The 25,186-nt window shown below is 38.1% G+C and overlaps 1 protein-coding gene and 1 long non-coding RNA gene across 2 annotated transcripts in view; one reads left to right on the top strand and one right to left on the bottom strand.

Moving 5' to 3' along the window:
• The window catches only part of LOC132323197 (uncharacterized), a 29,580-nt gene extending 16,457 nt beyond the window's left edge, over window positions 1-13,123 (top strand). Inside the window, exon 2 of the long non-coding RNA XR_009485284.1 lies at window positions 10,688-13,123. This is a non-coding gene — a long non-coding RNA (uncharacterized LOC132323197). The remainder of the gene's footprint in view (window positions 1-10,687) is intronic.
• The window catches only part of MAN1A2 (mannosidase alpha class 1A member 2), a 133,765-nt gene that overhangs the window by 95,590 nt on the left and 12,989 nt on the right, over window positions 1-25,186 (bottom strand). Inside the window, exon 2 of the mRNA XM_059838142.1 lies at window positions 8,295-8,550. Coding sequence (XP_059694125.1) covers window positions 8,295-8,550 — 256 coding nt within the window. The remainder of the gene's footprint in view (window positions 1-8,294; window positions 8,551-25,186) is intronic.

Raw genomic sequence — 25,186 nt, forward strand, 5'->3', positions numbered from 1 at the left:
ATGTCCTCTGTGACCTCCAGCACTATTTATCTGTACTCTCCATTTCCTGCCTTCTAACCAGTTTTCCAGGCAAACACAAACTATCCTCCATCCCATGGCTGCTTAGTTCAACACCTATTAGCAGTGAACCTTGCCAAATATTTTTTTAAAAACTATGTATCCAACCATCTCTCCCTTGTTCACATGTTTGTTTACTCTTCTGGGGATCTTCTATGGCTCTGGAATAGAGCAGGACATCATACATATCTACATGCTCAGTGAATCTTTTCCCTGTTCTGGTTTCTGGTAATCTGCAGCTCATACAGCAGGCACAGGATTCTGCAGTGTTTTGGTTTCCCCTTGAATCCCTTTCAAAAACTGATGCCTTGTTAGCCACTATTCCTCTGGTAACAAAGCAGAAAATAAGAATAGATGCCAGCGATGCAAATCAGGAATCCAAATCTCAGAGTGAACTAATTAGAGTGAACTGTGGGGAGTTTCAGGTAGCTCAGTATTGTATGCAGATGGTCTCTGACTTAATGGAATACACTGTGAGAGGTTACACATCAACTACCAGTAGCTCACACTGGATATCCATGCTGTCATTAATATCAATGCTTGAGAGCTAACACCATCAAGAAAACTGCATGTTAAAAACACATGGGCATATATTCTATGGAGCTGCTCCAGCAAACACAGGGGGGACTAAAGGAGAAATTATGTAAAGATGACTAACAAGAACATAACAGGATGCTCTGGCTTTCCAATCAAAGTCTCCATAAGTAAAACACACCTATTGTCACTTGTATAATAGATCATGTGTAATTTAAAACACAGATCTCTTCAATTTAGCTGTAATTCATGATTTTTGCTACCAGCATTTCTGTTTCACAGGAATAAACGGCATATAAAATACAAAATTTAAAAAAAAATAGCAGTAAGGTCAACTAGATTTCATGGAGTCTTTTGATTTACCCAGTTCTGAAGATAAAAAATTTTCCTGGAGTTTTGCTCATTTTTGTCTGGTTGATAATATCAGGTAAGTGAAATATTTCCATATTTCTTTGATTTTAATTTGCATTTATGAGTTTTAAATACTGCAAATGTGCTAATTCATTGCTGAAAGACAGGTTCTTCTCACAATGGTCTGGAAAAAAGACATCTTTGATAACGAACACCTTCCTGAATTTTTAACATGCTTCCAATACTGCATGAGAATTCTGTAATTTCTACAACTTGACTAAATTGATTCATTTTTAAAATACCCTCAAACAAAAACTTGCACTCTTCATGAGTAGCACATTTTAAGTTATGAATCAAATCAACATATCCAGGATGTGCAGCAGAAATATTGCAAATGAAGCTGCACACTAGGAGTTTTATTTCCATTCTTCTATTCCAGTAAAATAAATACACCGAGCTGCAAAGCTTCTCACAGACATAAATGATTGATTTAACAAATGTAAAACGAGTTCTTTATAAAATCATTCCAACAAGCTGGAGCACAGCTTTGTTCAGGGCCACTCCTAACATGCCTGTACTGGCCAAAGTGCCAACTGAACAACATTCATTCTAATATATAAATGGAAAACTAGTTTACCAACAGGCTCAATCAAAAAGATTTTATCCTTAATTTACAGGTTTCACTAATTCAGTAAAATTAAGATAAACTTTAAAAGAATGTAGTGAAACTAACTGAAAATCAATTTACCTGCTCTCAACTTGTCAAATTACATTGGAAAACCCAGAACACAGAGAATCCAAATAGTGTGCAAACAAAACCAACTAATAAACAATGTGTGTGTGTATAAACATGTGTAAATTTAAAGAGATTTTTATACACACACACTTATACATAAAATGTGTGTGGATGGATTTTATACAAACATTCACACTGCAGGGCGTGTTAGCTTAAACACTGAAAAAATTGGGTGATGATAATTATGTCCTTCAGTTTTAGGAAATAACTGAAGAAACACATGTCAGGAGCAGTGAGCTACAAAATACAATGCAAAACCCTTCACAGGCATGGATTATTACAAACTGATGTGGCAACCAACTAGAAGTCCAAGTAAATTTGAACAGGGAAACAAAGACTGTAAGGTGTCAGCAGTAATGAAATTGTTCTGAAATGGTTTTAGATATTGAAAAAAGATCCCCCGGTCAGACAAGGCCACCTATTTGGCTAGATCAGAAACACTGCAATCAGAAACAATAAATGAGATTAGCTCTGAAAGTTGTATGAATAGTAACTATGAAAAGAGGACTTAGGCAGCATGAAAAGATCTCTGGATGATTGAGTAATTCTTTCCTCTACACAGTTCTTTTCTCAATAAGCACAAAAATTAGAACTCAGGTGAAGGGACACTTACTATTTTTAGCCCAATTTCTTAAAAAAATGAGGCTTATGCAACCTCGCTGTCTGTACATCCATCATTTGACACATACATTTCCAGTAGCCTTTTAATCCATTTTCTCATTTCACACTTGATTTTAAAGAGCTGGAGGAACCAGATACTCTACTTTTTGTGTTGAGGAAAAGAAAAAATGTCTGTAGCTAGATAAAGCAGACCGATACAAATTGGTACCCTGACTGAGACAAATGCATTTATAATTCAACCTTTTATTCATTCAGGGGGGCAGCAGTTAGCACACCAGTAGCTCTGAAGAAGGCACAGAACACACTGCAATTCATGCAGTCAAACAGGAAGCTAAGAAAACATTCACAGCAACAAGTGCATGATGAGCAGAGGGTGGTATAAGGGGATATAGGTCAAAAATCCATAGGAAACCGTAAGTTTTGCTACTTAAAAAGCAGCCTGTTACTCCTCAAGAGTATTATCAACCTCTTAAGTATCATCCACAGACCATGATGAAAATACATTTTAATCACTTTTCTTCTTGGCACATATCTGTAAGTACTTCTGACATTGCCTCCACTAATATTAAATAAATTAACTTCCTACCTTCCCTTCAAACAGGCAATATATTACAACTCTAATTTTAAAAGAGGATAAATGGAAAGTTGAGCTGAGGGAAGTTCACTGGCAAAAGAACTCAAGTCAGAACATCCCCAGCTTCCCAGACAGATGCGTTCCTCACTTGTGCAAAGCATCCAAACTTAACTCTTTCTACAGGTGTCATATTTCACAAATGAACTTCAAGTTGTGCTGGATGACCTTTAAAGGTCCCTTCCAATCCAAACTATTCTATTATTCAATGACCTTTAACTCTGGAACCTCTACTTCCTGGATGTCCACTTCACAATAACTTTTGTTTAAATGTCTTCTCCACTTTTTTTTTCTTTTTTTTTTTTAACCAGAAAGCTGTGACACACAGGAACAGAACCAGAATTTTGCTGTGTTGAGAACAGCTTATCAGAAAGATACCACCTTGCCCTCCCATCTCATTAAAACTAAGAGCTTTTAAACTGCACAAGCAAGAATGGTACAGCCAGCAGTTTCAGTCACTTCATAACTCTACCTTACCTCTTTGGACAGCACAGCTCCTTTGAGCTTGATTTTTACGAAGTGTATTTATAATTAGCACTATGTAATTACATGATTGCATATCACAATAAAGAACAAGTAATAGAACAGAAGCTCCAGAGAACTCAGATTTCCGAATCTATCTGAAACCTACAGCATTATTATTTAGCTGTTACGTTTACCATGTGCACTCACGTAACATTCTGGAGAAGCTGTCTTCCAGCAGGGTATCTGTCTCTGCAGGGTATCTGGTCCCACCCCCCCCCACTCAAGTAGGGTAATTTTAAACAAGCTGTCCCTTCCCAGTCATTTCCAAGGAGGAATACTCCACAATCTCTGTAGGCAACCAGCTCCAGTGCTTGGCCACCCTCACAATAAACAATGCATTATGATGTTCAGATGCAACTTCCTTCCTGTGATTCAGTGTATGCCCACTGCCTCTGTGCCTGCCACGGAAAAGAGCCTGGCTCTGGCTTCCTTGCATCCTCCCTCCCGATATTTTGCAAGATTCCCTCTCTTGTCCAGCCCAGCTGCCTCACCCTTTGCTCAGATGAGAGACTCTCCAGTCCCTTGAGCATCTTTGTGGTCTCTCACTGGACCCTCTCCAACAATGCTCCTGTCTCTTTCATACTGGGGAGTCCAAAACTGAACAAAGAACTCAGGTGTGGCCTCACCAGTGCTGAGCAGAGAGGAAGGATCACCCGCATAGGATTAGGACCATTATTGGATGAAATACACAATTTTAACAAGTATCCTAAATGAATGCTGGCAGTAAGACAATACTGTGACATCTCAGACTGAAATTAAAGAAAACATGAACCCTGAATAGAGCAAAAAGAATTACAAAATTTTCCTTATTTGACTGGGTGGAATTTACCTTCCCATGGAAATAAACTTACTGTAGACCCCAGAGCACTATATGATGATTACATTGAAACTGAAAGAAAAAAAATACTTTGAACACCTTTAAAGAGTAAATAATGGAAATTAAGTTCCAAAATTCCAAGTGCTGAAACAATTTATAGCTAATTTAACTTGGAAATTAAGCCAATGACTTCCAAAAGACAGGATTTGTTCTTAATTTCTCTGCATTAACCACAATGAAAAGACAGATCTTAAAGCCTTGCTGTAAAATTATACAAGTTGTACTTAAAATCTTTAAAAAAAAATAAATTCCTCTTTTCACTATTTTTGTTCTTCATAGTACAAAAAGGCAAAATATGAATACAAAGCTAAAGTGTAACAGCAAGAATAATTTTCAGTGTGTTTGTTCTTAAAGTACCAGTTAATTAAACACTGCAGAATCTTTAAAAGCCTGAACAGCAAGCTAATATGCCAGAGAAGTGCTATAAAGCACCTACGGTAAGCAAGTGGAAAACCTTTATTTCTCAGAGTTGTCGCCGTGCATCTAAAATAATCAGCCAACTCATAAATTCTACTTATTGAAATAATTAATAGCTTCTTAGAAGAATATAGACAGATAATACAATTTTGTAAATTAAACTTGAGAATACAATGTAAGACTATATATAATTATCAGAACCAAATAAAACACAAAAAAACCCCAGTAAGATGCAGATTCTGCTCCCAGTTGTATTCCTTGATCTTAAGAAGCGTCCCTCTCTGTGCTCAGCAAACATTCCTATTATATAAAGTTTCCAAATGTTTTGCAAAGCTCTCTTAAGAGCATTACAGAAATTCTTTTTTACTTTTATATGCACTTTTTTCTAAATCAAAATATGCCTTTTTAAAATATTAAACTACTGCCAAACCACTTATAAAGAAATGTAAAAAAACCACAGCCTTCATCAAATTGCTATTTGGAAAGAAAAACTGGCAATATATTTTCTGCAAAAATAATAGAAACTGGATCCTCATTTGAAAATTTTCCAGCCTTCCTCAGAAATGTAAAGACTCATGTGTTACAAACAGCCCCTATCATGCCATCCAATTCTATACAGTTTTTCACCATTTGATAGGAGGTGAAATAGGCTGTATAACAACATTAATTTTGTGAATTTGAACAGTCTCAAGCTGTTCTTTGAGAGTGAAATTCCTCAAATATTTATGAGGACAATTCACAGTAAACCAAAGCAAGTCAAATGCTTTCTTGAGAACAGCAAGAATTCTGAAGCCAGATATGCAGCTTCCAAAGAGTCAGTAGCTTCCCTGGGCTACTTTTCAGGTAATCATAATGTCTTAAATGTCAAAAATTATATATATATATATTTTCATATAGATCAGTTGTGGACCTACATTAGAGATATTGTCTCCTGGAACTTGTTCATTTTTTCTGCTATGTCTCTATCTCCAAAGACTATCTGTATTAGTCTACACTGGTTACATAAAACAGTGAGGGAGGACCTCAGTGATGAACGTATTTCAAAATGCACTTCACATCTCTGAAATCGCTGCTTTCTTTTCTGAGACATGTGACACTGTCAAAACCAGGCTTCAGATAAAATATTATTCATTTGACACAATTAATATGTTTTAATCTCAGCCACATTGTTCCATCAATGGTTCCTCAGCATTACTGTTTATCCATTCTCCCGAGCAGACCTCCCACTGCAGTGTTCTATGCCTTCACACATCTAGCTGTAGAACTGACAATCTCCTGCCCTGCATGAAATGAAAATTAAGAATTCTGGAGATCACCTGGTAGCTACAGTACTAACGTGGCTGAGTCAATGAAGGCAATGCATATAACAAAGAATTTCCCTCATGCTCCCGTGATCCTGGGCTGTTACAAGCACAGTGTGCGCTCAAGGGAAAACTGCTCAAGACAAAGGCATTATTATCCTAACTGAAGGACTTACCCACTTAAAACACAGTCCCACAAACACCTATGGTCTGGTAATGAAAAGCTACACTTCAGAAACCATAATAGTAGTCATCAACAAGTTATGCAATAAAAAAAACAGCTTGTCAGTGTGACTCACACGTAGGCAGATCATCAAAAAAATAAGTAAGCCTATTACAGCACGAGGTGTGTGGCAACTGCAGCTAAGGATCACCACCTGGTGATTCCTACTCACAAACTTCCCTGAGTTCCTCACACTTTGCTATATCTCCAGGTTTAGATCAGCAAGAATGGTCCGAATTTTACTACTTTTTCATGAGACCAAGAAAATTGCCATTCCATACTAACCTAGATCTTAAAATCTCTGAATCTACAATCTGACCAAACAACCTCAGAAATGCAAATACCAATTTTCAATACCCTCTCCAATTCCAGACTTGGTCTATAAGAACTTGGGTCGATTATTTCTTCTAGCTAATTCTTCACTGCTAGCTGTGCTCAGTAATTTTGTATTACTTGGTAAACTCAATTTTATTCTAAGCATTAAACCCATCTCAAAGGTATTTTGCTACAGTAATCTGTAGTAAAAATTAAGAAGTGTTGACAACCATGCTGTTCACTGTCCACCCTACAAAAACATTTAGAAAAGCAAACTGTTCTATATATTCTCATTCAAAATGTTTGCAAACAACTTAGTAGAGCCTCTTCAAATCCACAATTCAATTCTGTTCTTAGGGAAGGAGCCCGAACCAAGAAAGGTCAAGGAGGCCCGATATTCCAGACACAACTTCCTAGCAAAAGCACTTCTGCAGTAATCACTAACAGGCACATCTTCCATGGAAGGATTTGCCACTGCAGATATCCAGATTGTGACAGGGCTCAATACAGAGCAAATACTACAAATAGTGATACAGCTTCACACTGCATCACTCGTGTATAATAACCAGCTGCTCATTACTTTATAAGAGTAGATCCATCTAGCCATCATTAATATTCAAAGTAAAATTCCAGCTTGGGTGGTCCACCCACAGAATGGCATGTAATTCAGCTACAACTCTTTCCTATGACAAGGACAGGTGAATGACAGATTTCTTTTTGATTTTACAAGCTAACTAAACTCAGATTACAATTTAAAAGTAAATTTATCTGATGTAAATATTAAGGGCTATTGTTCTGGACATTCTTTAGTAACAGAGTCAGTACTTGTCTGCATCTGGCCTGAAGCATTCCTGCTTTGCTAAACCAATTTTTCGGCATAAAACTCATCAGAGTGCAGGAAAGAAAAGGAATAATGAGGCTGTACAATGTTTCTGCCATTCTAGTTAGAAGGCCAGACTCAGAGAAATGTCTGGCAATAGTAACAGGAAATTGGCATTGCCAGGACAAAAAGGAGCAATGAATCCCACAGCCAACCAGTAGTGGAGAGGATAAGACCACAAACAGCAATTCCCATAGTGTAAGTTGCCACAGAACCAAAACCCCAAGTGAAGATCTTGGTTTGTCTCATTTACCTGTAAAATATTCAATCCATTTAAATTTAATCAATTTTTAAAACCCATTTTAAATGCATTTTGAAAAGTATGTGATAATTTGGTAATTTTCAAATATTAGCAGCAAGTCTTCTTTTTCCTTATCTTTTCAACCTAATGTTTTAACGTCTAAAAATATCCTGTGACACAGTAAGATACCCCATTCTATGAAAGGAAACTCACAAAGTCATGCCCTACTTTAAAGATGCTCTTGTTGCTCTTCCATGTGTTAATGACAAAATCACTTTGAATCCATACCACTAAGCTGAAGAAATTCCTTAAAATAATTTTTAAGTTGTTAACCAGTGAAATATTAATACTCCAACACCATACAATAATGCTGATGCTCATTACTACTTGTCCACTTTTAATTTACTATATGATTTGCAGATCTGTTTTTCTTTCTTGACATAAATCACAGCAACTAAATGCCATATAAATAACAGCTGTCAGACACAAGAATGGGTAGGACCACATCATCATCATCATCTTTACCTCTTTAATTTTGTTCCTCTTCTCTCGGATATCTGGGTCTGCTGGTTCTCCGCTGTTTATCCCTATCAGGTTTGGTAAAGGAACAGGGGGCAGTGGCTTGCTGTCTTTCTTTTTCAATTCTTGCACTACTTTGTTCTTTTCTGTCTGAATCTCAGCTTGAATCTCATCCCGTGATTTCTTCAATTTCTCCTTAGCCTCTTCCAGAGCCTTTTCATGATCTGCTCGGATCTTATTTCTCAGACGTTCCTCTTCTTCTCTAGAGACACAAATGCCAGTCAGCATCTCATTACTAAAAACATATTGCTTACAAACAAACTGCAGCTTTGACAGAAGCCACATCCTAACCTGGTTTTCTCTAAGCAATTCTAATGATTCAGACAAGTTTATTGATTTATGTTAGTACACAATCTTACACTATTTGTGCCAGGAACCCCGAAAGAACACCACACACATTCACAACACTATTGTAGAAAAATTCATCATAGGAATTTTTTCGATTGTCTTAGCACCTTTGCTTGTCCACGCAAGAATTTAGAGAGTTGTACTTCAACTACAGGATGTGCACAGAGGCATGTCTAGCAATAATTCAATAATATTTTTTAAGAAATAGAAGGGCTCTTCTTCACTTTCTCCGCAATAAACAAATCTTACACAACTTGACAAAACCAGAAGTAACCACTACAAAAAAAAAAAAAAAACCACAGTCACTTTGTTTATTACCAGCCCCCACCACAGCATGTTTTCCCGTCAATTCACAACTCATTGTTCCAATCAGTACAGTCCTTAAACCATCACTCCTAAAAGCAGAATTAATTACAAAGCCATTTAGGTGCATAACAGCTTTTAATAAAACATGATTTTGAAATTCACTTTCAACAAGACCAACATCATCTTGATTTTAAGCAGTATCTTACAGTGTGATCTTTAATGATCAGTCAAGGCTTTAAGATTTGCACATAGAATGAAGAGTTCTAAAGCTTGGCTTAAAGAGGTTATTCTAACAACAGACAAAAATGGCCCATTCCAGTCCTAAAATATTTCAAGGCATCAGAAAGACACACATCAGACTCTCAATATAGCACCACCTTTACAAGCTTCTTTAAAAAACAGAGTTGCTCAATGACTAATGTAAGCCAAAAAAAGTTGTAGGCATTTAAAACAAGCATTAGGTAAAAAAAAAATGCATTGTTACACAAAGAGTACTTTATTAGCTCTTACATTCTTCCAAAGTGCTATTAGGTTTGCATTTAAAATAAATTATAGCAGCATTATTACCTTCAATATATCAGTACTAGGAATACAAAGCAACATTTTAATAGATGCACTGATGGAAACGCTTTCAAACTGAAGTTCTTCAGCCACTTTTCTCAATATGATTCACACCACATCCATATTTCTTCCCAACAATAAAAAAAATCAAAGGACTGGGCTCCTCAATTTGACTGTCAAATCCAAGATCATTAATACTGTCTAAGGGTATCAGTGCCTCTCTCCCTTAACTGAGAAGCAAAGAAAAAACTTCCAAAGCAGCAAAACACTATTCTAAAAAGAGAAAACAAATACCATTTAGGATAACTTTTACTTCTTCTGTGACCCACTTATATGAGAAAAAAAACTTCCTTGTATTCCTGCAAAAGCTACTCACACTCTGTATGGCAGCAATATCGTGCTCAAATAGCAATAACAAAACCAGAAAAAATTTCTACCACTTGGAAGATCTGAAGCTCTGGAAAGCTTCTCCAGAGCTAGCAGAAGGCCCTGCATAAGAAGTATCAAGAGAGAATGAGGTCGCCAGAACAAGACATCATTCCCACAGTCATGTTCTCCCCAAAAGACAGCATGATGTGAAGGAGCCAAAGAGGTGCTTGACAGAAAACGAGAAATCTGAAATGTTACTGAACGGTTAGGAGTCAAAATACTTCAGTGTGGGAATAATGTATTTTGCAGGAACATTTCCCATATTCAAAATTCAGTATCTTTAGGCAAGTGACAGTATTTACTCTGACTAAATTCACTAATATTTTGCTGACAGGTATTGAAATTCTTTTTGCAAAGGATCAACCGTCATTGAAATAAGTGCATTTTTATGAGGGAAAAGGTAACACTGTGGCTCAGACCTTAAGAAAAATCTGGTCAAGGTATATTTACATTACCCTAATTGCTTTATTGATAAATCAAAATATGCTTGGTAAAACACATGGTTAACTTGGAAGTGCCTAAATACAATCCCGCTGTGTGAAAAAGAATTATGAAGTTTGAGTAGTTACAGTGAGTGTGATTCACTGAAATGAGTCACTGCCGATGTGCTTTGTGCACCTTCACAACTTTGCATCATCAGTATCAAGTGCCAGGAAGATTTTGCTTTTACCTTTTTTATACGTTTTCAATTCCAGGTGCCACATGCAACAACCATAATACAAGCTCCATCACTCTACAAACTTCATGTGTTTCTAGATTCAAACTGCATGAAACAGCCATAAATTGGAAAACAAGTTTTGAACTCACATCTGTCTACACTGCAGGAACCACTGTATAAACATACAAAAACTGTTCATTTCTAGAGCACGATAATCCAATTAGAGCCATTAAGAAAGTTTGAATGGCACAGTCTGCTTTCCTTCAGTCACTCAGAAGAAAATAAACAGACTCAATACAGATGAAAAATCCCAATGCTGACTTTATGATCAGCTCAAGGAAGTGACATTTTGAGATAAACAAACAGTAAGATGAAGAGAAAGGTCAACAGGTATTTGAGGGAGTTTACAGGAGATAGCACAAGAGCTTCTTCTGCAGACACATAGTCTCTGTGCAATTACCAATGATGGACAGCATGAGCTACATGACACCTCATATTCTACATGCCAGCTGAAGACATATTTTTAAACATATTCAAGTATAAGACCCTGACAGAAGAAAAATCACACCCCTAAATAACAATACCACATGTTTCTTCTGAGGTCTTAAGCAACAAGAATTCAGTGAAAATACAGAATAAAGTTAAGAGAATGAGAAGACTGATTATGTGTGAGCAGCTGACACCCCCTCAAGTCACCAAGCTTCCTGGCCAGCAGAGGAAGGAGTAAGCAACAATTTAATGAGTGCAGAGAGCACTATATTAAAATACTCAGAGACCTCAGAAGGATCAATCTAAAAATATAAGAGAGATATTGGAGAGAATCCCAGCATAAACACGTATACCAAAACCTGTCAAACTGTTTCCGTATCCCACCCCCGCTTCCAAGCAACATAAGTAAACTCTTAAAATTTAAAGTATTTTGAGTAAATCTTCAAAACCTTATCTAAGAGAAAGCTACTTTCTTCTAGTCATCCCTAAAGCTTATTCAAGAGTCTCAAGAGATGTTCAAGTACCATGAAACTACAGCAGCAGCTACTTTAAAACAAGCAATGCTATTAAAATAACCTGTGATTAGACTGTTTTTGCCAAGAAGAACCATAAATAGATCTAATAACTAGAATCTGAAACTAGAAACAGGTACAAGTTTTTTAAACAATTACTGCCATGAGCTATTGCAGCTGCCTATGCAGGAACACTGTATGCTCTCAAAGTGTCCACGAGCTGCCTAAATATCATTCAGAGAAGACCACAAATTATAATGCTTGACACCCAAATCACCAACTGGAACTTAATGTGCTTTAATTATGCACACAGTAGCAAGTCTTCTGAACAGCTACCAAGCCTCACTTGTCAAGACAATGAGTTTTAACAAAAGGCTTTCCTATCTGCTTTGACACAACAGGCTCTTTAGTAAGCAAACTGAAAAAAAAAACCCTCTAAAATTTGTTCAAATTTCTTTGTGAGTTTCAAGACTTAAAAAACAGAAATAAAAATCAGAACAGAGTGAAGAAAAGCAAGCACGCCACCAGCAACTGCTCTTGCCACTAAAAAGTAGGCCACTGGCTTACTATACAGAAAGGATACACAGTTTATCATTTGGATTTTCAGCAGATGGATAGACAACTGTTAGAGGACACAAATATTTGTGTAAGCCTATCATTCATAAATAACCTCCTGTGTGGAAATTGTGAACTTTTACCTTTGGTCACGCTTGATCTTCAACCAGAGGCTACTTTCAGAGACAGTGAAACAAAAAAAGCAGGCACTAACTAAAACGAAAAAGTTTGAGAGTCAGCACCTAGGAAGCATTTCACACATTAACTGCAAGACTTTACTCCAGTCCTTCAGCATACACAGTTTTATAATATCCCCACGTATCACAACTCCATTACCATCTCTCAGTATATGGGGAATATATATCCATGGCATACATGAGGCACGGAGATACATATACTGCTCCTCACATGATTGGAGTCTAAAAGAGGAAGAACTGGAAGAACAGAGCAGTTGTGTTGGCTTTTGTTCTTGCTGGATGACCCTTCCTGTATGGATGGCTGTATTAGTGTCAAGCCAGTACAGAAAAAGAGGCCTGATTATTTTTCTCTAATGTTTGGTTTTCATCATGAGTAACCTGCAAAAGTGACCATTTTCTCCCAATTTGCTGGGCTGCTCTGAGACAGCAAAAGAAGGCTCATGAAGGAGTACCAGAGCAATATGTATCTGTGACAGCTGAAGAGGGAAGCTCCACCATTAACATGGAGGCTGTTACTTAGCAAGAATTTTCTCTTTCAAGGCAAGTTAAGGTTGTATTTATTAGACTGAATTTTTTTATTCAGGTAATGAACTGAATCAGAGATCGCTGGTTAGAAAGGAATATTTTTATTGGAAAAAAATTAATCCTACAGGCATGGAGGTAACTTTGGTTTAAAAAAAATACTGTCAAAGTATTGATTATAAAGACTTTCCAAACAGACTTTAAGAAGAATCTTATTCATGTTTTCCGCCGAATGTTTTGTCCCCAAATCATCTGACAGTGTTTGTCCGAAGCACTGTATCTAAATATATTTTCACCTTTGTTTAAAACGACCTTGTAGATGGACACAGTCTAAAACTCTAGCACAGGCAGAGTAAATACTTGATAATTTAGCCGGAAAAAGTTTTTGTTATTTAAAAAAATGACTAAGTCAAACTGTCCTTTTTCAAAGTTCTAAACTAGTTTAAGAACATTATGCTTTTAGTTATCTGCAAGCATTCTACCTGCTCACTGTTTTACTTAAAACACCAAAACCTACTTGGGCTATATACACACACTATACAGTTACTTGTGCATCTATGTGGTGTCCTGGGAATGAAAAGCTGAAATGCAGAATATTCCCCATTTCAACCCTTATTAACTCCCTTGGGGAAGAAGGGTTGAAATGGGGAATAAGAAGAGTTCATTATGACATCAGAAGAGACCATATCTAATACACTTTGAAAAACTATTGTTGAACAGCTTTTCCATACACAGAAAACTTGTGGAAAGGAATTTGGGAATCCTGGTCAATGGTAAGTTGAATCTGAGTCAGCAGAGCCTTGGCAGCCAGGAGGGCCAACATTGCATCAGGCACAGCATCACCAGCAGAGCAAGGGAGGGAGGGGACTGTCCTACTCTGCTCTGCACAGGCGCAGCCTCACCTCGAGTGCTGGGGGCAGTTTTGGGTGCTACAAGAAAGCCACTGAGCTATTAGAGAGTGTCCAAAGGAGAGCCATCCTCTGCTGGTGAACAGTCTGGAGGGGAAGCCTTGTGAGGAGCAGCTGAGGTCACTTGGTCTGTTCAGCCTGGAGAGGAGACTGAGGGGAGAGCTCATTGCCGGCTGCAACTTCCTCATAAGGGGAAGAGGAGGGGCAGGCACTGATCTCTTCTCTGTGGTGACAAGTGACAGGACCCCAGGCAATGGCCTGAAGTTGTGTCAGGGGAGGTTTGGGCTGGACATTAGAAAAGGTTTTTCACCCAGAGGGTGGCTGGGCACTGGAACAGCTCCCCAGGGAAGTGGTCACAGAACCAAGTCAGACAGAATTCAAGGAGCATTCGGACAACACTCTCGGGCACATGGTGCCTCTTGGGGTTGTCCCCTCAGTACCAGGAGTGGACTCTGATCCTTCTGGGTCCTTTCCAACTCAAGATACTCTCTAATTCTGTGATTTACTGCCCAGAAAATTACCCCAAAGAACAGATGCCTTGAGTGGTTTCGTTTAGATAAAGATGACAGTAAATTTTTTTCTAGCAAGTGGTTAGATTTGCATGATGAGACAGAATCCTTATTCAACTCCTATCCCTTTCCATCTAGTTTTAGCTTTTTTTCCTCTTGCTGTGACACTTCCTCTTGACCTCCATCCTCCTACTTCCTACCTTCCTTTACTATTATTTGCACCAACTTAAGCTTCCCTAGCTTCCTTCCTTGGTCTTCAACAAGGGCACGGCCACCACCCTGGATGCCAGTCCTTCTCACTGTAATCATTCAACTTATTTGGACAATGCTAGGGAGAAGAGAGAATTCACTGCCACAGGCACTCTCCTTAATCCTAAATATTCCCACAAAGTCTATGCAGACCTTCTCCAAATAAAATTTCCTCCCACCCTTCTGCAAGAAATGATGACCCTAACTGATCTTGTTTGCAGCCCAAATCTCAGACCAAGAATCTGGGCTTTCAGCCACCTTCATCACTGCCCTCAAGACTTCTCATCTCCATGATGGAAGCTCACAGATCCTGTTTCAGATCTGATCTTGTGTTTAAACCAAAATCTTAGCCCCTGACATTTCTTTGTAGATACCTGGGTGTCACCTTCAAGGCAAATCAACTGTAACTTAACTTTTAATCTTCCTTCCATATCTTTTGTTTAGCAGTGGAAACTTCACCATTGTCCAGATTGCCAGTGTCTGGGCATTCTTCCCATTTTCTAGAACCTGACTACAACGAACTTATCTGCTTAGTTGCCAAGTATTTTAAATTCAGTCTTTCTTAAACTATATCATTAGAAGCCCTCAGAACTTGATTGTACTCCTTTCACCCAGCAATTCCACCAGGAAGAAAAGCCACTTAACTACTGACATCCTTAGACTGCCTTTCTGTATTTTTTCCCCCTGCAACTGTAATTCATTATATGCATTTTTTTAGAAACACCCAAAAAAATATGTCTATTTCCAGAAATCCAGTATGTTAAATTCACAGATTTCTATGCTAGTCATTAGAGGCCTTCTGCTTGTTACTCCTTTACTGTCTCGACCTAATTGTTTTCCTTTGTCCTCTAATTTAGGTATGGGCCTTGGAAACAGCTCTAGAATGAAGACAAGCAAAATCCTGGGGGAAATATATGTACAGAGAATTTCAAAAACAGAGATTGAATGGGCACACAGAATTTGCAGAAGGGAGTAAAGAGCTGAAGCACTTCCCTTATGCATGAAGTCCTCTACAAAACAAAATGACACTGAGTATTCCTTGGTATCTTGTACAGTATTTTGGAACGTAGCCAGGATCTTCATGAATCTTCATATGCTAATAATTTATTAATTAAGAATGTTAACAAAAAAGATAACTCATAGGGTTTCTTTACAACCATAATAAAAAGAACAAAACATACCTTCCAGTTAAGACCAAAATAGTACAGCTAACACTATCAAATGTGGAACATGTATGGCCTTTGAAGGAAGAAGGAAAAAAAGATATGCAGGTAAGGGATCATCCTTTGGGAATTATTTGTTTCCTGTGTTATGAATATTTACATGAACAGATTTGGTAAAACTTATTTTGAGAATCTGTCAAGTGGTGTGACCATTAGCAGAGGCATTTGTTCATCACCTCTGTCTACAGCAGCCATGTATTCTGAAAAACCAACTTAAAAAGGGACAAGGGTGCCAAGCTCAGGAAGCAATGCTATAGTTGGTACAGTCAGCTCAAGTTTTACTAGGGAAGAAAAGTAGTTGTTTTCTACAAACACTCCTACACTTGCACTTACATGAGCAGCCAGGCATTTGTCAACACTAAGAAGGGTCACTAGAGACTGTGTAAGCATTTAAAGCTTACATGAAACTTCTTTGTTTTGCAGTTACAGTATCAGCTGATTTTCAGAAGAATCAGATCAACTATTTCAAAAAGAAAAATAATACTTTTCACAACAGCAATTAATGCAACGTTCACTAGTTGTGAGCAAACAAAATTACACATTTCAACAAGACATAAGCAAACTCATTTAGTTTTTACTGTCTTAATGTCATTTGGGTACAAAACCACTTCATTAGAAAAAGCAGTAGTTGCAAAAAGTTCAATAATGTAGAGTTTTCCATCACTACAGCCCTATTAAACACATCTCTTTTGTATCTCTTCTGCTCCTCCAGTGTAAAAGAGGATACAACCACATTTGCCTCAATGCGCTAACACAATCAAAAATAAGCATTATTTCAGATTTTTTGATTATTAAAGGAACTTGAGTTAACATCTGCAACTAATTAACTTCTGTGCAGAATATTAAGCATCTGCAGAACAAGGTCTTAAATCTGGTCCAAGCACTTACATTGCTAATATAGAGGTGAAAATATATATTTTAGGAATCAGTCTTATGCCTATAAAAGGACTCTGAAAACTCTACTAAAAGTTCAGGAAATCTTCCTGTTTCCTCAAGAAAACTGAATGAGAAGAATGGTGGGACCTTGTCCTGTGTAAAACTGTTTTAAATAGCTTCCTGTATCCTAGCACCATACTGATGGAAGCATCAGATCTTCCTTTCCAACTAGCACCCAAATGAGACAGACTTTATTTTTTAAAAGCAATAAAGATGAAAGAACTTTACAAGAAATGGGAGCAAAAAATACATATAGACTATGGGAGTAAGAAACAGAAAAAGAAATCAATACTGAACAAGAGAATTAGGTAGGATAAAAAGTCAAGAATTCTCCATTTGGAAATGTAAGGTTTATTTTGATGTGGGTTTCAATCCACCAAAAACCAGTAAGATTATTTTAATAGAGGATTAATTTCAAAAGCCCATTACAATTAACAATGTCAAACCACAGTATTTTCTACTACAAATCACTCTAAGTCACTAGAAACACTGCTGGTACACAAATTTAATTATGTATGTAGCAATGTATTTACACTCTACTCGCTACAGTCAAGTCAAAGACAGCATGGACCACCACCCTGCATACTGTATTATTTAGCAACACAAAGAGCAGTTTGATGAAGACAGAATAATACATAGCTGGTCCTGTGACACTGAGAAGTAATGAACTGAGTTCTCAAGCAAGACCAATGCATCATTGCTGCTTCCTATTAAAGAAGGAATTTTTATAAATAAGCACATTTACATATAGGACAAGGCAGTCCCACTGATGTTGATGGCACAGATCAGACAGTGAAGCATATGCTCAAGCAGAGCTAAAAGGAACCAGAGAACTCCCACATACAGTATTAGGCTCTTAAATATTATTTCTAGTCTACTACTATTGCCCAAAACTGAGTTCCCAACAGGGAAAAAACCCAAATATTTAAACCCATCAACACAAGACATAAAGGAAAATAAGAGTGGTACATTCTATGAGTCGGCATATATCACACAAGTTGCTGCAGAGTCTGAAGCTTTACTGCATTTTCCATATCACTCAAACCTCATCTTTCGCAGAGGTCACAACGTTACAATCTTCACAAGCATTACCTATTTTTCTTCATTCTATACAAAACTGAGTATTTGTAAACTCAAGTTTTTCACTATAATAAACAAAGTTGCTTTGATAGAAGTTTTTCCAGGGAAAAGGTTGCTAACTTAGCTACCCAACATTAAACAGAATCCTAAAATTAGCTAGACTTAGCTAATTTTAGATTAAAAACAATAGATTCAAGCACCTAAACCCCAGGAATATTTAGTGGATTCTGCTACACCTTAATTTTCACCCTTTCAAGCACATGCAGACCCACAAGTTGCATGTGCAACTACTATTCTACATATTTTAATATTCCTGGGAGTGAGAAGTTTTTGACTTTTCAGAAACATAATTCTTAAATATATTTTACCTAAGGAAAATTAATCATGGGCTCCATTTTGTACACCACCAGCAATTTTTTCAGTGTATGCTCTACAGAAGATTGAATTACATGTTCAGCACTACAGTACTGACTTGCTACTCCTTCACCCTCTGTACCACCCACATTGCCTAAGAGTTGTGCCAAGACTGGATGCTGGCTTCAAAACCTCAGATTTGTACAGGAATTTTGGGAGGATATGGGGACAAACACAAGAACAAAGTGACAACAAAGGAACTGCAATCATACATACATGTGTGTTATATACAGTATCTTGCCCTCCCTCCTTTTCTGATCTTCCTTGACCCCAGAATTATAAATTTCTCCTTTCACATGTGATACTACCAGAGGAAAAGAAAAAGTTTCTGAAGTCATGCCAAAAAATCTTCAGAAGTAATGGAAAGGACCCAAATAATAGCCTCCAGAAACTAAACTTCTGAGTAGGAGCTTTAGCCAGTTGAAAAAATTTAGTTTCTGCACATGCACATGTTAAAGCAAAAGAACTTTTAGCACATCTATTGATGTGTACATGCCTTTGTTCAGATTGGTCAGCCAAATAAGAGAACAATATTTGTCTGCCTCATAAGCTATGAAGAGTTTTCAAACATTTCACCTGACATACAGAAACAGCAATATATGAGACTCTTCAAGCAAAAGAGAAGCAGGATTTTGCCTGTTACCTTCATAACATTAGAGCTTGAAAACTTTCGTTCAGCAGGTACCAAAAGCTTGCTGCAATCACTGTGTAAGATTATCACAGTGAAAGCTGCATTAATTCCTTGCAATGAGAAGTGCTTAATACAAATGCTTTAAATACTTAATAGAACAGGACAGCCTCATTCTCCACATGTGGTAGGACAGATGCTTCTGTGACATTCTACACAGACATTATAAGCTTGTTCTAAAAGGAAGGAACAAGAGGGGACATACTTGAAAAGAATTTGTCCAAAAACACCCACACTAAATGTATGATTCCAGAATGAAGAGCAGAAAGAAGAAAACTCCTGGTCTACTGATGTTTTGGATAAAAGACCAAGCAAATCATAACACAGACCAAGAAAACTTTTCAAGCAACAGTTAACAAGCCAACACCTCTATCAACCCCCTTTTTTTCATCTTATTTTGTTAAGAACAGGGTTTGAAAACTTCATTGAGTTTCAAATAACAACCAGGAAAAGCTAGATACCAACTGTGAGCAGCAATATCTTACTGACTTCTAGAAGCATCAAGTTAGCAACCTTAATAACAGGACCTAAGTTAACAGAAAATAGGGTGACAAAAGACATTTGTCATATAGAATTGTGGTTGGGAGTAAGGGTGCATTTTTTAAGAAAATTAAGAAGCAGCAACCACTAAAAATTATGACAATCATTTAAATAGACTTGTGTTTCAAAAGAGAAATCCTGGAGCTTTTTGTCATTAAGAGAATCCACCATTTGAGCCATTAGCAGGAGGCTGTTATCCTCCATCTATGTAAACAACAGAGGAAGAGAAAATACCTTGACAGGGTTTCACACATATCAGGCCACAGCAAAAAAAAAAATAAAAGATACTCTAGTTACAGTTCCTCATTATGTTTAAGCTGATTAATACCTCACTACTGACAAGTGAAATGTCCCAACAGCAATACAGCAAGGATCTGCTGGAAACTGAGGACTACTGGATAAAAACATGGTCAGATAAATGATAACTGGATAACTGAAACAACACCTAGAGCACAGATCACCAGTGTGTGCACAAGCCTTGGCAGGTTAAGCTTTGGGAAGCTCTTCTCTGAGAAACTCAGAGGGGACCCATCTGCAGACCCAATTTCCAGCTGCAGAATAACACCGCCATCACTGCACACCTGAGATAGAGAAATTAACCTGTGTGGTAAGAAGATATCCCTGGGTAAATAAGAGTTGCACACCACCAGCATGGGTCCTCCCTCTGCTGATCACCAGCCAGATAAAGCCCAGAACACAGCCTCCCTGGCATTGTCACAGCCAGTCACCTATGGCTACAAAACTAGCACTTCTGCAGAAACAAGAAGTGGCACATAAGGATGTGGGTGTCCATACATGCTGCTGATTTAGTAGGTTAAAGACTGATAGTGGTGACTGCAGCATTACTAGAATGATCAACTCTAACAGCTGAAATATTGGTTTATGGATAAAGGATGTTATAACCCTATATTCCTTATATTGGTCACCATCTCTGTGCAAATCATTCTTTTCTCTTTTAGTGGTCCTGTAAAAGCAAGCTCCCTTACTCCTTGTGCTGATACCCAGAAGACTGGGCAACAAGCCATTCAGCCAGTGGTGAGCTGAGCCAGCTGAAAAATTATGGATCATTTCAGGCCAAATCAGGTCTCCTAACTGGCCGACTGCCCAAACACTGATTTTGGGGCTAGAATGTAGTCAAGATTAATGTCTGGGGACACAGCAGAACAGGAAATGAGCTTCAAAGTGTTTAGACCTGCATGTTCAGGAGTGTTAAAGCCCTAGGTACAAGTAGCGTCTTTTCTGCCCACAAATTCACATGGCCATTAACCACTACTATCCATGGCCATTCCCTACAACCATTTCTATCTATTCCATCACTCAGCCACATGGTTTCCTCTTCTCTACCCCACTGATACCACTTCTTCCATCAGCAAGAATCACTCCCTACCATCTTAAATTTTATTTCTGCCTTCCTAACTATCAACTTCCTCCAAATGTCTCCTCTCCCCAAGGCCTCTGATTAGTCTCTGGTATCTCACTCAGCCAATGCCTGCCTCTTCTTACACCTCAGACAACAATAATCTTTTTCTACTTAGGGAAAAAGGAAACCAAAACACAATTATTTCAGAGTTATCCTACACTCGTTTATTTTGCTCCAAGTGCAGTTTCCATCTCCAGCTTTCAAAGAAATAAACTGCTGCTCCTCACCACCACCAAGGTCCTCTACAAGCCCTGACTCAACCTCACCCCTCTCCTCCAGGTTCCCATTCCTAATCCAGTACTTCCTTCCCTTTTCCCACCCTCTATACTTGGAAAATGAGAACTATATTAACTGAAGGAATATCCTCTTCCTGATGTCTGTGTTTCAAAGGGGTACCACAGTAAATAAGATAGCTCCCTCCATTTACACTATGAGTCTCGTTGGTAGCCTGATCTCCAGGAGTAAGCACCAAACTCTTACCAACAGAAGAAAAATAGCTGGAGAAAGTTAGCAATTTAAAGCAATAGCCATGATATTAGTATGGTCTTAGTATGAAAGTTCTTAATTGTTCAAATACTAAATAAATAGACAGAAAAACACATAAATTGAAAATGGCTGTTACAAAGTAAAAGTAGCAAGTCGCATATAATGCAGACTCAGAGATGGCAAACTTTCAGGTAAGCAGATGGTACCAGGCCTCTCTGCATGGGAAACCCTCTGGCAGGTCCTACAGAGCTCTAAGGAAGTGACTACCCTCACACAGATGTTCTGTCAACTCAAGCTACCACATTTCCATAATGCTATTTTAATCACCCAGCCAAAGCTGCTTTGCACATCCCAGAAGCAACACTGCTTTAAATATCGGATTGGAATTTCACACACATTGCTCAGATTTCTCTTCCTCCCCTACCAATAATTGTAACTGTATGTCTATATGGTAAATTGACACCTGTCTATCAATGTGTTTAAAATCAGAATAGCACTCAACACGCATGGTGCCACTGCAATGTTGTATGGCGGAGCTTGCAGAGAAAGAGGAGGGGAACTATCCTGGGGTCTCGCATAGGAAAGGGAGACAAGCTCTTTGTTATGGGGAATCAACGCTGCTAGGGGTGGGCAGCTCTGTCCAAACACAGGCCTAGAAGAATTTCTCCTGACTCGTTCCTCTTGTCCCCAGGACACCACTATGCACAACCCTCCTGGCTCAGACAACATCAGTGCTACTCAATTAGCCTTGCTGTGGCACAGCAGCAGCACTGAATTTGTCTGAGACACAGAGCTCTGCAGTGCAAGATTGGCAGGATCACTCCCTTCCTTCTACGCGGCAGCAGTTTAAAACATAGCTCTGCTCTGCAGAAACTGGATGAAATACAGGGCAACAACAGTAACAAAACAAAACAAAAAATTAGTTTGAACACAGTCCCCGAATATCAATAGTTTCCAGAAGGTATTATGTGACATGTCGTGAGAAAAGCTCTGACAGGACAGGAGATGCAGGCAATGTTCTGCTGCTAAACACAGTTGTCCTTGTTTCAGGGTGGAAATACATACACACACACACAAATATAGTTCATACACAGTGATTCAAAAGGTTTTCATAAAAAATGGCACAGGCTGCAGTGTGGATATACTCAACAGTAATGCTGCATTAACTAAAACAGAAACGTAAGTTCTCGCATTCAGCACCGCTGGGACTAGTCAGAAGGAAAGAACACCAAAGCTTTATACCTCTCCACTCAGCAAACCAGCCAAAACAGTAACTAAAGATAGAGTAACAAAATACCTGGAAATCATGACGTACAGTCTAATCTGTGCTGTTTCCACAGAGCAAAACTCTATCTCATTACTCCCAAAGTTCTTTAATCTTGTCAGTAAAGCAGAGGATAAGAGACAACTATATGACAAATTATTTAGCCTTCCAGGTGCTTTTAATAAGTTTCCACATGACAATAATCCCCACTGCTAATAAAATATGCAATTTTGATTCAGGAGACAGATAACTGGATGTTGGTTTTTTTCCTTTTCAAAAAGGCCAGGAAAGCAACACTATGTTAGTAACTCCCCATCCAAAAAAAACCTAGCAATGCAAGGCTCAGACTACTCAGTACATCCATAAATATGGAAAAGAAGGTATTTGCATGTCAAATGAGAACACAGTCCTCATCACAAAATGACAGAAAGGTTGAAGGGGAAAAGGGTCCCTGGAGGTCATCTGATCCAACCCCACTGCTCAAGCAGGGTCACCTAGAGGTGGTTGTTCAGGATCACGTCCAGATAGCTTCCAAATATCTTCAAGAATATAGATATCGTTGCCACAAATTATGCAGGAGTTTGCTCATTTGCTCCATTCCATCAGCAAACTGCACAAAATATGAATGATAAGCTTCACTCTGCAAAAGATACCTTCCCAATTGAAATGTCTTCCCAACTGAGTAAACACTGTTGACAGCCATCTCAGCTAGCAAAATCCAGGATGCAGTCTAAGGAATCACTGACCCATAAACAAGGTAAGGATGGTAGGTAGCATCGTGACAGTAAACACCACAGAATGCAAAAAGAAAAAGTACAAGAGAAGAAACTATGATGTGCAAACTACTTTTAACACATTAAAAATAATTTTGCCAAAGATGACTTGGCATACTTTGGGAATTGCTGAGCAAATCTTTGTTCATGTATATCTGTAATCAAAATATTGTCGGGACACAAGAAGGGAAACAAAATACAGCATATGAGCAATGTTTCAGCAGTATGTACATTTAGAACTACCACATGAGGTTTTCACAAGCCTATCATAATATTAACAGATTAAGCTAATGCAATGAAATGCTGATTTAAAGCTATCAGTGCTATTTCCAGTATCAGTGAAATACTTTTAACACTAACATGTTTTACAAGCTACATATACAGGTTCTAGATGTATGCAGCAGCAGCAGCTGAGCTGGACACAAACTACTCTTGACCAAAACAAAAACACACAGAAGTACCACAGCCCAAAACATGAATCTAGAACAATGGGAGAGCTGGGGGTATAAAATGTCTCAATTATTTGATCTTTGAATTGTGTTCAACAATAGAATCTCAGGTTTTTCAGAGAGCTTTAGAAACAGTACATAGTACACAGCGTTGTCTTCCTCTGTTCATCTGCAGAATAAAATAACATATGCATCCAGCATGTAAAGTCTAATTTCTTATTCCTCTACCACCACCACATACAACTTCCTGAACTCCCAACAACGAAGTGCAGTTCATAGATAGTCGTAGTTACATGTTTGATTTCTTCAATATTAAATTAAAATCTGTTTCATTACTTAAAATTATTATGGCAATGTTCTTACCTCATTCATGAAAAAGAGTTCATTTCACTAACAAATACATCCACACTATAACAGCACATAATTAAGAAAGAGATGACTCAAGCAGGATAACACTGTCAATTTGACTAATGCAAGTTTTGGAAATGGAAAAAGACCCACAACCCTTTCCTTCACTTCAGTGGCTGTAGGCAATTGTCATGTTTGAGTTCAGATCTAATAGTCTCAAACACACTGGTCCAGAGTAAACAAGCACACAGCCCCACGATCACCAAACCAAGAATTGTACTCTTTTACTACCCAAAAATCCAGTGTGAGCTTGGGCTGAGCTCCTCCAAAAATAAACTGGTACCTTATAAGAGGATTCTCTCATCACTGTAAGCCACAAAAGGTAAAAAAAAGAGTGTCACTGATCAGACACTAACTTAATTCAAGAGAAAAATATTGACTAAAAGATGCATAAAAGCTGAGAAAAAAGTGGAGCTGGAACATATTGACTCAGCAAGATCAAGAATCAACCCACTCCAAGATCAAAGGCGGCTGGTATTTGCCTACCTTGTACCTTCCAAGCCAGCAGGGACTCCTTGAGCTGGTAAGCACATTAATCCACAGTAAATTGCCTAACTGGCTAGGCTCTCTGCATGAGCCAGTAAATAATTGCTGTGTATCTCCTGCTTGAAGAACCTCTGTGCATGGTAGAAGATGCCGGACACTCACCCATGGCAATTTTAAAGACAGACTCTATTCCCCAAGACTAATGGTCTGGCAAAAGGTCATGTCCTTGCAGCCAATGTCCTGCATGGAAGATAATATTAGCTGGGAAGTTCTTTCCAACCCTAAAGACACTGCAAAATTAAGCACTCAGACTAGGAATTGAAAGTTTTATTCAGTCTCCAATAAATATTATGTCACCATCAGTCACCATTTTGGATTCCAGAAAGAAGGTATAGGGCAAAATAAATAACACAAAACATGGTATTTAA

Source organism: Haemorhous mexicanus, chromosome 2 (assembly GCF_027477595.1).
Source record: "Haemorhous mexicanus isolate bHaeMex1 chromosome 2, bHaeMex1.pri, whole genome shotgun sequence".
Classification (NCBI taxonomy): domain Eukaryota; kingdom Metazoa; phylum Chordata; class Aves; order Passeriformes; family Fringillidae; genus Haemorhous; species Haemorhous mexicanus.